This window comes from Condylura cristata, unplaced genomic scaffold, assembly GCF_000260355.1.
Source record: "Condylura cristata isolate star-nosed mole 26May11 unplaced genomic scaffold, ConCri1.0 scaffold00024, whole genome shotgun sequence".
Classification (NCBI taxonomy): Eukaryota; Metazoa; Chordata; class Mammalia; order Eulipotyphla; family Talpidae; genus Condylura; species Condylura cristata.
The window spans coordinates 27,718,576-27,735,177 of record NW_004567125.1 but is presented as its reverse complement, the minus strand read 5'-3'; the positions used below and the strand labels follow the sequence as shown (position 1 = coordinate 27,735,177).

The following is a 16,602-nucleotide window of genomic DNA, read 5'->3' as shown; positions in this document are numbered from 1 at the left end:
TTTCCTTGATGCTGGAGATGAATCTACAAAGACTATCGCAAATGCCTGTCAGGGGAGTGTCTTCCCCATGTTTTCTTCCATGCATTTTATGATTTCAAGTCTTAAATATAAGCCTTTTATCCATTTTGAGTTAATTTTCTTGTGTGTGTAAGAAAGTAGTCTATTTTCATTCTTTTGGATATGGCTGTTCAGTTTTTGTTGTTGTTATTGTTGTTGTTTAATGATTTGTTTATTTATTCATATAGAACTGGGGTACAAGCCAGAGGTGTGCAGGAGTAGGGAGAGGATTCACTAGAGACAGAGTGGGGAACAGAACAGGAAGATTGATGAAATACACTGCTGAGGGGAGCAGCAGGAGAGACAGAATATCTCTGCTGTGCCATGTGAGTCACCTCCAGGGTGGGGATAGAACTCACACTGAAATGGCTGCTGCTAGCTTGCAGTGGTGCTGCACCCTAACCCACCAGGGAGGGCCTCAGTTTTCTCAGCTTTCCTTTCTCCAGAGTATATTCTTGGCTCCTCTTTCATAGATTAACAGTTATGGCCAAGATTTTTTTTTTAAATTTTTTTTTTAAAGATTTATTTATTTATTCATACAGAACTGGGGTACAGGCCAGAGGCTCAGGGGCGGTGAGAGGCTTCACCAGAGACAGAGTGGGGAGCAGAACTGCTGAGGGGAGCAGCGGGCGGGTCAGGAGAGGTCTGCCTCGCCATGTGGTCACCTCCGGGGCAGGCGGGAATCGAACTCATGCGGAAGTGGCTTCAGATTCTCAGTGCTGTGCTTTAACCCGCTGCGCCACCAGGGAGGGCCCTATGGCCAAGATTTTAAGGATGAGGAGGCCAATGTATATCTACTCCCAGCTCTCATCTAAGGAGATCAAGTCAGTAGCTTGATATTGGCCAAGGTGAGTGTTTCTCCCTTAGAAACTGGCAGATGCCACAAATGCCTCTCCCACACCCAGCTCTGAACCAGAAGTTTAACCAGTACACCACTGATTTTATACTTTTTCCAAGGAAATACTATTTTCATTTCCACTTGAAAAAAAAAATACACAATGTAAATTTTCAAATAGATAATACATTTTGGTTTAAAAGTAATTTCAAATTAACCAGTGACCTAAATATAGAACTATTTTGATTTCTACACTTACTAAATTCTTTTCATTAAATAAAGCAATTGATCTACTACTCATGAGGGCTACTCACACATATTACTTGATTTTTTTAATGTTTGCTTTCCTTTTTATTTATTGGCTCATAATCATGCTTCTTCTCATTTTATATAAACTCCACACTTTTTCCCTATCACTATCCCATAACCCCCTTGTCCTTTTCTTCTTCACTATTTCTTCACCTCAAACTCTAGGCAGTGTTCTATTGATGAGCACTAGTTTTTTCTCAAATTTTTAACATTATCAAATTTTCTCTATTTAAGTGTCCAGTATTTGTTCTTATTGTTCTAACTTGCTTCGCTACACATATTTTTCTCAAACTCCCTCCATTTTGTTGATAAGGACTGCAATTCATCCTTTTTATGGCTACAGAGTATTCCATAGTGTGGATATACGACATTTTCTTGATCCAACTATCTGTCAACAGACAATTAGGCTGCTTCAATGTCCAATCAACTGTAAATAATAATGTATGGACACTGTGGAATATGTATGGATTTTTGTATTAATTATTTCATAGCCTTTGGGTATATTCACACACATTCACACACAAGAGTAGGACTGCTGGGCCATATGGTATTTCCATTTTTAGATGTTTAAGGTAAATGTTGATTGTTTTCCATAACAGTTGCACTATTTGCCTATTTTAGATGGACAGAAACTACAGACTCTTCACAGTCAATAGGCCTGCCCAATTACAAAGCCAGGACCCAGTGTCTGGACTCCACATCCTATGTTACTTCCCTGATAGAACCTTTCAAGTCCTTACTTTATGTCAAACTTTGTAACAAATGTTTTATGTGCATTTTTCTCTTGTAATTTCACAACTCTACAAAGAAGGCAAGATTATTATTTCCACTTTAATGATAAAGACTCAGATTTTGGAGAAGTTAGTGACTTATTAACAATCAAACCTTGGTCTATTTGATATTAAAATCCATTTACTCTAAACCTGTACCATTCTACTTTTACTTTTTCAAGATAAATCAACTATTTTGTGATAATGCAGATGGGAAGGAAAGATATGAAGTTATCAATGGCACAAATTATGTTCATAAATGGTAAAATAAATATAAAAGATGATATCAATATTGAATGTCACTTTTTCAATACTCCAGGAAAATTCCTTGGAAAGGCAAAAGTTTTGAAAAATCTTGTAATTAAAGGGGAGAAAATACTTGGCATAGAAAGGCATTCCTTCACTGGTTTGACTCAGGAGAAAACTTCAAGACAGGGTTTAAGCATCTGATACAGGGGATCAGGTGAGTATGTTTATCTAAGAAGAACAGGGAAGGACCCCCGGGGAATATGAAACAATAGAAATGAGGTTTTCTGTGTACTCTGGCAAAGGACTTCAAAGTGCAAATAATGAAGTAAACAAAAAGCAAAACAGATTTTACTTTGAATCTAAAAAAATTGATATGGCAGATAGTACATGTTTTAGCATTTTTTCTCTACCACTTAGTGAAATTTTATTATTTTCTTGACCCTCTAGTTGGTAAAAAATATGAAATTGCAAGATCCATCTTACATGTTTATGCCTTCTCCATACCTGTCAGTCTCATGGAACTCACCTTTCCCTGTCAGATCTTCTCAGGAACAGCTACAAATTTACCCTTGAAGCATTTTCAATGGTCATCAGAATGCCTTCCAGCCTGGGAACATCAAGGACTTCCTCTCACCTATTTAAAGGAATGCTCTCAGAGATTTGGTGCTAATGGAAATTTGTTCCGATTAGGGTGTTTGATGTTTCCAAGAAAAGAAACCTAGATGTAAACAAAGTCTAAATGTTTTGGTAGTCACAAAGAATTTCCAGAGTTTCCCCCCTTTCAATAGTGATACCTGATTGGGGATTGGGAGTGGGGGGTGGGGTGGGGAATGAGATCCTAATGTTACCTCAACTCAAAAAATAAATGATAACAAAAAAATTAATATTAAGATGAAGACTTTGAAGGAAAAAAATGCAACATACCTCCAAAATCAAATCAAATATTATGTTTTAAAAGTGAAATTCACATTTTTAAAAAGGGCAAATCAAATTGCCCCCTCCAAAAATCCACTGAGACCTCTATTCCTATCCAAGAGGAATCAGAGACAAGAATCCATAATATTCCCTGATACAAACACTTTCATCAGACATTTACAGAACAAGCAGAGTCTCTCTAATAAAGAGTTAAATAGCTGTTTTTTAAACATTACTTAAGAGTGGTTGGCTATAGGCTGAACTATGACCCCCCAAAATTCACATAGCCCTATTCCCCAGCACCTCAGAATGTGACCTTATTTGGGAAGAAGGTTGTGGCAGATGTAGTGAGTTAAGATGAGATCACACTGGAGCAGACTGGGCCAATAATATAATATGACTGGTGTCCTTATAAAAAAAAAAAAAGAGAGAGAGAGAAATTTGACACAGCACTTGGGAGATTGCTCTGGGACTATGAAGGCAGAAATCAGTGTATGCACAAGCCAAGGAACACCAAAGATCAACAGCAAGACACCAGAAGCTGAGAGGAAAAAGGGAACAGATTCTCCCTTCCAACCTTCAGAAAGAAAGTCTGCCAAGATCTAAGTTTTAAACTTCTAGGCTCCAGAAATGAGAGATGAAACATTTCTGTTGCTGAAGTCACCCAGTCTGTGGCACGTTGTTGCGGTCACCCTAGCAAATTAACACCATGGTCCCTTTGCCACATCTTCTTGGGCACATCTCAATCTCACATATTTCTCAATAGACAAGCTGCCAAAAATTAGTTTATAGAAAATTAGTCCTTTTCAGGAAATTCAGTACATTTTGCAAGAGCTCCTTTAAGCTTTCCTTGCTTCTTGGTAAAATAAAGCTTCTGTGAATCTTAAATGAGGTAAAGTATGGCATGTAGATAGTTCAATGTCCAGTCCATAGTAATAACTCAAAGAAAAAAATGGGTACTGCTGCTATGATATCTTACATTGATACCCAAGCCCCAGTAAGCAGCACATCCCACTCCACTTTATACCACCACCATCTGCAGCCACTGCGCCAAATACAAACTGTTCATCTCCGCTCTCACCTGCATCCTCTCCTTCTTTCAGAGTCAGTTCAGACCCTACAGTGCCCTATGCCCTCAAATCCTGTGACCTTCCCAGCCATCCTCCTTCACCGAACTCCCTACTGCAAATGAAATGGGTTCTTTGATGATGTTACCACCTCTCGTACAGTTTTTCCCACTTCGGTCTGTTTCATTCTCTACACTTAATACACAAAAGGGTCAGGAGAGATGACACCTACACTCTCCCACCTATTTCTCTACCTTCAGAGAACACATCTGCCATTTTCATGTATACGCCACCTATGACATAACCTACCCCTCTTCATTATCGTCAGTCAAATGTAGGCTCCAATAATTCTCAGTAAATAAAAATGTGGTACCCACCTCACTGTCTTCTTTACCACTCCAAGCTCTGTTAGGAGAGTAACATAGATGTTACTCAAACATCTATGTTCATCTCTGCAGCCCCAAGTTCCTCCATCTCACCTTGTGATCTTCATTCTATTATAGTTTATCTTCTTTCCCTACCCACACTGAAGTCTATGACCAGATACTCTGACTGCTCTTACAATCATCTCAAATTCCTTGGCATGTCCTTCCTATTGAAATCAGTACTTCTGTCAGGCTAGTGCATGCAGATTAAACCCTATTATCTGTCATGCTAGTCTCCCACGTAATGATATTTTTCTCAGCCATATTCCATTTTTTTAGTCAAACCTGCTCCACAAAATCCCAATCTCAAATCAAAATAGTAGTCAATCTTGGCAGTTACACCCAGTTGCTCAGAGAGACCTAAGAAAATCATACCACTGAGCACAAATTCATCTTCTAAACTACATCTCATCCTGAGCCATCTTCTACCTCTAGAACTCCAATATTCCTCTAAAGTCCCGTACTTACTCTTCTCTCCTTCCCTTCTCCCATCAAATGACTTTGCTCCTTTCTGTTTCTTTAGGAGAAAAAAAAAGTCCATCAGACAGGAAGTCACCCCACATCCTGCTACTCACCTAACACCTTGTCCATAACATGTCAACCATGGTCTTCCTCTCTCCTCTCACACTGCACCAAGCTTTTCTCCTCCCCACCAATCCATCGCTCTTTTTCTGCACCCCAGAAATAGAGCTTTTTAAAGCCCCAAAATCATCTGTCTTATCATTGGAATTTTCTATCTCTTTTATTCTACTTAAACTTTCCTCCTCTTTTCAATATCTGAAAAATGTTCTTCCTAATGCCGAGTCCCATTAACTAACATCTATTAAGAATTTACTCCATGCAAGCGATTATACTAAATTTTAAACATTTATTACGTCAATCGTCACATGAACCTTATAAAGTTGACAATATTATCCTAAGACAAGGTCACTGACCAAATAATCTATGGGCCTAGACACCAGGCCCCACAGCCTTTGTCTGTAAACCATGACATTATGTTTCATAGAAGAAACATCAAATTCGCACCTCCATTTTCTTACTTGTCATTCAGTTGCCTTACAATACAACTCCAATAAAACTGTCCCTTTTAGGCTTTTAACTTAGCTTTTAATTTTGCTAGCTTATAAATGGACATAAATCTCTCCTGCTTAAAACCCACAAATTTTTCATTTCCAGGCATTACTCATTCGTGTTGCTCTTGCTGTTTACCTAAACTCTCCCTCTCAGAATGCTGTATGAATTTCCCTTGTTATCCTTTAAATGCTTGTGTTCTCCATAGTCCTATCCTATCTCCCTTCTTTGTTCAGTCCACATACTTTCCTTGGATGATCTCATTTATTCCAGTGACTCCAGCTGTCATCTATATAAGTTTCAAGTGGACAGAACAGTTACTTGGCACAATTCACACTAACACTGACAGTTAGAAATGCCAAGGGGGTGATACCTGGAGACAGACAGGCCACCCAAACAGAACCACACAGGGAGACATGTATTCTGATAAATTCACTATCAACCATGGTCTAGTTCTTAGGCTGACAAACTTAGAATTTGAACTCGACACTGCCAGAGTATTTTAAACAATAGAACTGGTGTATGAAATTGGTATGACAAAGTATGAGTGGCCAATGAGGGACATAACTGTCTGGTGAATCTGTTGTCTGTGTCAGTCTCACAAGTGCATTTTCTATCCATAAGGGAAGTTCATTAAATTATCAGAAGGCTGTCTGGTAAACATGCAACCAGAACAGGGAGCGAAAATATGACATCATCACATATTTATAAGAAAGAACTGTCCACCACCACTGTAGACGGGCTATTCAAGTGTAGCATGACTAACACCCAGAATCCTAGATAAAGCATGGTTGTAAAATTACTGAGTCTGCTTCGGTGAGTCTCTTTTTCATTACTGACCACCTCCCCTCTTACCATACTTCTGGTTGAGATTTTATTTTGGACAAATGAACATATAAGAAACTTACTATCAAGTCTTAGTGGCCTAGGGGTAACATCTTTTCAAGCTAACTTTGCATATCTTTTCATTTCCATTGTACATTAATTTCATTTCTAACCAGAAAGAGGTCATATTCTTTTTTCATGTTGTTGGGTCAAGTCCAGCCCATTGAACTTTCTTAATAGCTCTCAGAAATCTATATTCTTCTCCCTAATCCCCAGTCACTACAATATCACCCCTGTGAATGGCTATGATAGCCTCAGATTTCATGGCTCCTCTCTCAGAACTACCTTGCTCCAATACATCTAAGAGATAGAGATCTAAAACGAAAGCCCAATCATGTCTTCCCTCGCTTATGATTCCTTCAGGCTCCCAATAGCTTTCAGGATGAAATCTAAACTCCTTAATATTTTCATTAAACTGCTTTTACTCAAGCAGTTCCTTAGGTTTCAGCCCAAGGCACACTTCTTCCAGAAAACTTCCACAAAGAGGCTGACCATCAGCCTCTTCACTCAGGAACACTGCTGGACTCTCCAGTATACTGTGCTTCTTTCCACTCTGAAGTTCACCATGGTGTATGGTTCTTGCTTCTCTCAGTCTTCTCCCCACAGACTCTTAGATTCTCACAAGCTATAACTCAGTGTCAAAATCAGGAGCTCCTAGCAACACCACTGACAAATAGTAAGAAATCTATTGCTGAATAAATGACTGTAAGGCTTACCTTATTTAAGATTTTTAAATTTGCTTGCTGGTTTCCCAATCATAAAGTAGTGGTCCCACGCTCAAAAGGACAGTTAGCCAAGAATAAATGTTTTTAAATATAGAGTGTATTAGAATTGTATTACATTTGAACTTGTCTCTTTTTTTCAAGATTTATTTATTTATGCATACAAGAGGGAAGCAGTGGGCCATATAGGAGAAGTCTGCCACACTATATGAGTCACCTCCCTGGCCGGGGATCGAACTCGTGCTGCAGTGGCTGCAGACAGCTTCTAAGTGTTATGCTTTAACCCATTGTACCATCAGGGAGGGACTATTTGAACTTGTCTTAATTGTACTTTGCCTGTGGTTGATTAACTCAAATGATCAAATAGACATTTTTCAAAGTTAAATTTTGCAGCCTTATTGCATAAACATTCTATCATTTTCCTTGATAACTGGCTTCCCTCCAGTACCTATTCAATTTTTATAGACATGTATGAGTCACATTCAATGAGAACACCAATGATTCTATAGCACTTTTAAAGGTCTTTCACTTATTTTATTTAACCATGATAACATCACTGAAGTAGGAAAAGTTAATATCGTTACATAAAAGTCCACTTTTAAATTTTTCCTATTCTCCATAAATATGGGGGCTCCACCTAGAGATGTATCAAAAAAAAAAACTAAGTTGAGAATTCCTATAGAGTTATGATGTCAAATTTTCATTTGAATCATGCTATTGGACATTATTACATTTTCTGTGACCTCCTTCAGTCAGTCAGGTTAATCTAGAATATAAGTAAATTGACTGCCTTACAGCAATACCCAAAACATTCCAAACTCTGTACATACCACCTCTCCAAAATCACCTGCCATACAAACATTCAGGAACTAAAGTACTTGAATATTAGCTAGTCATTATCAGTCCCTCCATTTCACATTCAATCTTAGAGGGAAGATATATAAAAGGCCTAACTAGGAAATGATCATATAGCTAAGTTCTGTTTGTTGTTAAAGATTTACTCACTTATGCATACAAGAACCTGGGGGTACAGGCTGGAGGTTCAGGGGGGTGAGAGGATTCACTAGAGACTGAGTGGAGAATAAAACAGACAGACTGACTGCTGAAGGGAGCAGCGGGTGGGTCAGGAGAGATCTGCTGAGCCATGTGGGCCACCTACCTGGCCAAGGATCAAATTTGAGCTACGGTAGTTGTGGATAGCTTCCTAATGCTGCTGCCCTTTAATCCCTTATGCCACCACGGAAGCCCCAATTATATATAGCTAAGTTTTATTCTTTGTTGTTATGGTTTAAAAAGTAATCCATGGACATGAAAGGCAAGAGGAAAATACCCAAAGAATTCAGTTATTGTTTGCAGCACGCATTCACTCATTCATTCTTTCATAGAACATTTTTTGAGCGTCCACAGCATGCTGAACCTGTAAGGTGAATGCAGTATTCTCATCTAAGTCCAAGAAGGTTAATGTCTAGTCAGAGAGACAGAGAGATAAGCAAAGTTATAAGGACCGTCAACAATGGTTATTGTCTGTTTGACCAGACAGAACATAAGCAAAACCAATTTCTAATTTACCAACAATAAAAGGCTATTCTCCAACTCCACAAAAACAAAAACCCTTCATTCCACAGGAGTCAAAGAGGATTCTGTAAAGTAGAAACATCCCTAACACATTTAACATATTTGATTCATCAAAATTTGGTCCTCATACTTTGGGAAAATGTTTTCATGGTGCATAATAAAACATCTCCACATATCCTCACAAAATATCCAGTGACACAGAATCCATTCTCTGTTTAAGTTATTCTAACATCCTGAAAAGCAAAGGTCATTACTGTCCAAGCAAATCTCTCTGACTGAAATTTGGTGCATTTCCTTCCATTAGTTTTCTCTTGACTTGAAAGACCAAGCCTCTTCCTCATGAAAACCCTTCTTGTAGGATATGGGAAAGGGAGACTAACTTCCTGGCTCCTTCCCTATACTTACTGAAACTTAAAACAGTTCAACTTGAAGTCTAGTTCATATAAATCTGTATAGATTTTCAGTCTGGATGGTTTCACTTATAGGAGGAATAGAGGGAAACCAAATAAGAGATCAGGGAAAAAAATACAACTTCTGTTAAAAAAAAAAAAAATCAATACTTGGGCCCTCCCTGGTGGCACAACAGGTTAAAGCACAATGCTATGAAGCTGGCCACTGCCACTGCTACCCAAGTTGGATTCCCAGCCCCGGGGGGTGACCCACATGGTGCAGCAGACCTCTCCTCACCTGCCCGCTGCTCCTGTCAGCAGTGTATTCCCTCAATCTATCTGTTCTGTTCCCTACTTTGTCTCTGATGAATTCTCTCACCCCCACATCTCTGGTCTGTACCCCAGTTCTTGTATGCATAAATAAACACATCTTTCAAAACAATCAATACAACAAACCCAAACAAAATAAGCAGACAACTATAATTCAGAAACATCTTGCAGGGCAGAGGGGAAGAGAAAATACAAAATACAGGCAGGAAGAACACAAGGGACTGAGGTGATGGTGCACAGGTGAATGCATGGTGGGAATTCTGTGGGGACTACACTTGATGTAAAACATACGCAAATAAAGATTGTCCAAGCCTGCATGTGCAGTATTTTCTTGTAAAAACAGTTTCTATTCACTATGGTTTCAGGTGATTTTACCATATTCTAAGAGGGACTTTTCAAAAAAGAATTCCTGGAGTATTTTCTTTGTACCCCACAGTCCTTCAGAAACATATCAGGTCACTGAGGCCATGCAGGTTTTATGACAATGACGCTCTTAGAGTAGACACAGGTAATGGTGATGCTTCTCCCAGTGAGCCAATCCCTTGCTACTCTGAGTGTCTTGCAGACAATTATCTTTCTGTATATCATAAGCATTGAAATCACAGACTTTGGTACTCATTTTGGCAATATATAGGCTAAAAAGTCATGGGATTTGTTCACAGCCTACCAATAAATAGTCTTTTTATAGACAGACAAACAGAAGTCTGGCAACAATAAATAATTTGTTTAAATAACAAGAATTAAGAGAACACAAATCTTCTGTTCCAAATTGGATGTTCTTTCTACTTCATTGCAAATGTATTTTGTAAAACACTGGTGGAGTCATTTGTCTAACTAGTTTCAACTTTAGCTTTATAAATAGAGCGACCATTCCAGTAGTTGGACACAACAAAATAATTCTAAGATTTCTAATTCCTTTTCTCCCAACCCTTTCTGAAATCTCTCCAGACAGGCTTTCACCCCTGCAGCTTCACTTCACAATACTTGAGTCACAAATGACTTCTACACTGTTCAAATGATTAGCCAATCTTAAGACTCCCTCTTATAACTAATTAGCAGTTCTTCCTTAAAACACTCTTTACTGCTGGGATAACATGTTTTTCCTCACCCTCTCTGTCTTTAATTGCTCTAGCTACTCTGCTAGTTGATTCACATCTGTCTGCGTTCCAGGGTTGGATCATGAAAACTTTCTTATGCTTCATTTAATCAGTCCTCAGTGGCCTCACCCAGCCTTGCAGCCCTAAATAACCCTCCTTATGAATGCCTTCAGATTCAAAATTTATATCGCTGACCCAGACCTCTGCTCATGAATTCTAATCTCATATATCCAACTGCCTTCTTACTATCTCCACTTGGGTCCCAAAAGACATCTCAAATTTTAATACATCCAAAAGGAAGACTTCATCTTCCCACTCTTTATTAAATCTGCTTTTTGCTCACCCTCAATCTCAGTAAATGTTTATGGGATGATTGTGTCTCAAACCAACTCTTCATAATCTATCTGGTCTCTGTCTTGTTTCTCACACTGCCCATCCAGTGCATCACCTTAGTCCTTTAGGTTTTATCTTCCAAAGGTAAATGTCATCTGATTATTTCTCAAAATTTCTACAGAGGCCAGCTTAACTTACGGTATACAACCCTTCTCTGCCAGAAAGATGTTATGAAATACAATAATCCCATATCCTCCCTGTTTCTGCCCTTGCTCCAGTTTAGACTATGTCCAAGCAGCAGTCAGAATGAGTATGTGCATGTAGAAATCAGACCATGCTACTGCTCTATTCAAGACCCTAAAGTAATTCCCCATCTCACTCAGAAAAAAAGCCAAGTCATACTAGCCTTTGAACCATTTCATAGAACTGCAACATCTTTCTGGTCTTCCTTCCTACCTCTGTTGCTGTGCTCTGGGTAAACCAATCACTTCATGAAAAAGTCAGGACACTCACCATTAGGGCTTTTCATTTATTATTCCTCTCTGCAAGTCTTTTCTCAGAAATCACCATTGTTCCCTCCTTCCTCTCCAAGCCTTTGTTCAAATGTGACCTTTTCCAGTGGAAGCTTCCCTGATCACATTTAAAATTAATGTGATCATTTTAAATGAGCTATTTTAAGCTACAACACTCTAAGTCCACCTCAAACTCTTTTTTCAAAAATTTCTCCAAAGCAATTATCACCAGTAAACATATCACATGTTTTTTCAGTTATTTTCTGTATTGCTTTTCTCCTCCCAATAGAATATAAGCCCCATGAATGCAAGAGATTTTGTTCATTTTACTCCTTTTTATCCCCAATATCAGAAGCAATATCTTAAACATAATAGGTAAGTGAATGACTAAATGAATACTGATACATGATTTCCTAGGAAAAAATTGGAGACATATTGTGAAGCAGAAGAAGAGAAATCTTCCTTATATGAAGAATCTCATTAAAATACACCACCCTGTGTTCTTTCCACTCTATGCTAACTGCCTTAAGAAGGGGAGGAAAAATGAATGAGAAAAGGAACTGTAGTCACACACAGACCATGAGTCCTCCCCTAATGTTTCATTCTAAGGAAGACAAATACATTTTCAGCGTTGTAAAAAGCCTAGCAAAAATTAATACATAAGAATAAAAGTTTAATTAATAAGCTAGTATAAATGAGATGTAAACAAATCAGAACCCTCATAGCACTGCTGATAGGAATGTAAAATGATGCAGCTGGTTTCGAAAACACTATCAGTTCCTCAATTAAATACAGAATTACCACAATTAGTTCCCAGAATCATACCCAAGGGGACTGAACATATAAAACCACACAGAGGTTTCTGTCAGTATTACTCATAATAGCCAAAAAGCAGAAACCTAAGTATCCATAATGGCTATAATTGACTAATGAATAAACAAGATGTGGTATATCCATTCAGTGGAGTATTACCTGGCCATTAAAAAAAACAAGCTAAATATGAATGATTCTTGAAAAATACTAAAGTGAAAGAATCCAGCCAAAAAAGACCACATATTTATAGGAATCCATTCATACGAGCATCCAGAAAAGAAAAATCTATAGAGGTAAAAAGTCGTTTAAGAGTTGTTTAGAGGGGCCCTAGCACAGCGGGTTAGAGCACAGTACTAATAAGCTCCTTCCACATGAGTTCGATCCCCGCCTGCCCCAGAGGTGATCCACATGGCGCCACAGACCTCTCCTGACTCTCCCGCTGCTCCCCTCAGCAGTGTACTTCATCAGGCAACCTGTTCTGCTCCCCACTATCTCTGGTGAATCCTCTCACTGCCCCTGCACCTCTGGCCTGTACCCCAGTTCTGTGATGCAAAAATAAAATATTTTTTTTTAAAAAGGAGTTGTTTAGGGGGGCCCTCCCTGGTGGTGCAACAGGTTAAAGCACAGCACTCTGAGGCTATTGCAGTCACTGCATTGCCAGTTTGAGTGGGAGTGACACACATGGTGTGGCAGACCTCTCCTGCGCCACCCACTGCTCCCCTCAGCAGTTTATTTCACTCCATCTGCCTGTTCTGTCTCTGATGAATCCTCTCACCCCCTGCCCCTCTGGCCTGTATGTATAAAGTTTGGTCTGTATAAATAAATAAATAAATCTTTTTTAAAAAGTTGTTTAAGGATGGGGAAAGTGTTAGGGATGGAGAAATACATTAAATACATTATTGTATGGTAAGGAAATTATATCTCACTAAAGTTGTAAAAGTAATGGAGTAAATGGAATCACATAAGTGAAAATGCATCTTAATACCAATTAGTATCACAGGTTGCTTGGCTTTCATGACCCCTGGTGCCTCTTTTCCAGCATGTCTGCTGGTCCTCCAGGGCTGGTTGGCCCATGTACCTAATCCAAATGACTTCATCACCTCATTGTCAACTGACTATGCAACTCCTTAGAGTTTTTATAACATAGTCTATTTTTACCATGTATTTTTTTATCCCCATTTGCAAATACACACCTATCCCAAAATGTAACCCAGAGACCCAAAGCAATCATCTGCAAAACCCTGTGTTTTTGTCAAATGACTTTGACTATACCCCAGGTCGTATCATTACTTACATAACTTAGCTAGATGTAAAGGCAGATGTCAGTGAGCTTTGGAAAACTGTAAATATTTAAGAGTATTAATATAATTTTATAATGAATGCCAAACATTATTTCTTTCCATGTTAGTGGTATCATCCAACTGTAGGAGTAAGTGTTATAACTATGAAAAACAGCTACATGTGAAACAGAGTCATCAGATGCCGCAGTAAAAGTGACCTCAGAAATATCCAAATCCAGTTCTTTCATTTCATAGTTGAGGAAAGTTTCACAGAGGTAAAATGATTTTTAAACTGTTACTCAGTGACACAGTCAATCTCCATTCAAGGCCTTTTGTGTCAGTTGAAGAAGATTGGCAATCAGAAGTAAAAGGGAATAAAAAATCCTTAATGATAACGCACACTCAGAAAACATCATCCATTAAAGTGGATCAGTAAACTAAATTAAAGGTTACTAGTATATTTTACCTTCTATTTCCCATGTTATCTTTAACAATATAAATAATCTTAGATAACAAACACTGGTTACTTCTATCTTGAGTCACAACAGAATTGAAATTAATAATTTTACTGAATTATGCAGACAAGTAATTGTATGGAATCAATTTCATCATTTTCTCATTATGCAATTCAAAAATCTCTAATTTACTAGTCATTTTTATTGGCATACCAAGTTTACCCCAGTTTGAATCTTGATTGCTAAGCTATAGGAAAGTCTACTACAACAAACTTTGCCATTTGGTAGCAATAGAGAGGCGACACATCAGAATACAATTCCAATAATTTTTCATATCACATCAAAATAAGATGATTCAGTTCCATTTATGACTTGCAGCAATTTTTTTTGTGTGTTCTTGTTGCAGCAACATCATTTCATAAGAGCTTTTTGGATAAAAGGAAATTGTGGTGTTAATTAGAGAAAACAATTTCTACTTATTTTTTCAGCCAACTTCAGATTCATTTCTATAGAGAAACATCTTTAGGCTATTCCAAAATTTGGAATTTGTTTAATTCCAAAAATCTTGAACAGCATCGCAATTGGCACCTAACATGTAAAAAAATTAAACCATTATAACACATGAAGTATCTTATTAAGACAGCAAACACAATAAATAACCATCCAATTATTTATTTAAATAAGGATACATTTCATGTTTCATCAATGTAGAAATTACTAATACATATGTATATGCAGGAAGAGTAAAATAGGTTATTGTTTTCATCATCTGCTGAGCAAAATAATACCAGAAGGTTCTATTTCCCTCTGAATTTCTCCCTGTGCCATTTTTTAATAGCTAAAACCTGCCACATTTAACAGCTACCAATAATTCGAACTCATAAATGTTTGTCAAATGCACAAGGAAAGAATTTGAGAGGCTCACATCAAGCTCTGACTGAGAAGGGGTTGTGTCAAGGTCTTTCAGTGAAGAGAGAATTTCAAAGCAGGGAAAATATGGAAGAACAGTGGGGGAGGACTTTAAGAAACCACTGCTTTATTTCTTCATCTAGGCAGTGATCTGAGCTAATGAAACTCAGGTGGATGTTAAAACAGCCCGCCCCAGGCTCCCTCTAAATGCTGCCCTGGGTGATAACAATGAGAGCTCCTAGAAGACTCACAAAAAGGTGCCACTTTAAAGTGAAGCTGAGGGGGGGAAATAAATAAATAAATAGGATCATATTACAGTGGAGCAGCTGAAACCCATGGCTTTAGGGCAAAAACTAAAGTTAGTTTGCTTCAACTACCTTTAAAGAGCACCGCCATTCCAAATTACATGCATTTCTGGATGAGACAAGGACATAATGTTTATAATCATCTGTGAGCCTAACTAATGATGATCTGGTGCAAAGATGAATAGACTCCGTTAAAAAATGAATGGCTTCTCTATTATTTTCTCCTCCCCAGTAGTTATTACCTACAAGCTTCCTCATGTCTCACACACAGTTTTCTTTCCCAGTCATGTGCGTTTATCCTGCCTGTGCGCTCAGCCTGGATGTTAGCTCTTTAAAGTACTGCTGCTGAATTAGCCATGCCTCAATCAGCCTTGGTAAATAAACATTTCTTTAGCTCTAAAATGAAAAAGTCAGTGCCCTCTGATTCTGATGTCACAGCTCAAGACTTTGGGCTCTTTCTGTCAATCCGTACTCCCAGCTTTGGGGTCCAGGGTATAAAGCATCCCCAACAAGCCATTTAGCCCCTGGTGGAGACTGAAGTAGGTGTTAAGAGAGCAAGCCAAATGCCAGCCAGCAATTCTTTGTTACAACTGTAGCTAGCTACACATTTAAAAAAAAAAAAAAAAAGGATTTGAAATTCCTGCCACAAACACAATTTCACAGCATAAGAAGTAAAGTAACCATAAGAAATAAATACAAAGGATAAACGTATCCCTTACCTGGATCGTGAAAAGGCACCAAAGCAAAGTTGTAAAGCGGTCTCTTGGGTCTTTTCAAAGACGTCTCCAGAATCTTGGAAGCCCCTTCGATAACCTGAACCAAATCATCGTACATGGACCCAGTCACATCAAACACAAAAGCCAAGGTGGAGGCCCCCTCGGGGATCTCCTCCGGGGGGCTCTCCTCTTGAGCTAGGGCACAATAAAGGAGGGCAGACAGCAATGCAATGCGGGCAATGTCCCAGGAAATCATTTTCTTTTCTTTCTGAGTGTCTCCGCTCCGGGCTCAGCCCTCCTCAACAACAGGCAGAGGGTTTCCTCTCAGAGCAGCTCATGAGCCTCTGGAAATCTCTGGGAACTGGCACCAAGTTTGCAGCTGGGAGTCCGAAGGGGACCAGCGGCGAACCGGGATCCCAGCGGGGCTGGGCGGGCGACTCCGTGCGCACGCAGCTGCTCCCGGCCTGGGTGCGCCCCCCGCCCGGCGTGTAGGAGTGCGGGCAGCGCTCGGTCCATGCCCCGGGGCGCTCAGAACTCCCGCGTCCTGCCGAGTCCGGCAGCCCAGTCTCCCCGCCGCCCGCCC

The 16,602-nt window shown here is 39.0% G+C and overlaps 1 protein-coding gene across 1 annotated transcript in view; it reads right to left on the bottom strand.

Moving 5' to 3' along the window:
• HMCN1 (hemicentin 1) overlaps positions 1 to 16,275 on the bottom strand; it is a 442,964-nt gene extending 426,689 nt beyond the window's left edge. Inside the window, exon 1 of the mRNA XM_004688154.2 lies at positions 16,023 to 16,275. Coding sequence (XP_004688211.1) covers positions 16,023 to 16,275 — 253 coding nt within the window. The remainder of the gene's footprint in view (positions 1 to 16,022) is intronic.
• Between the last annotated feature and the right edge of the window lie 327 nt (positions 16,276 to 16,602).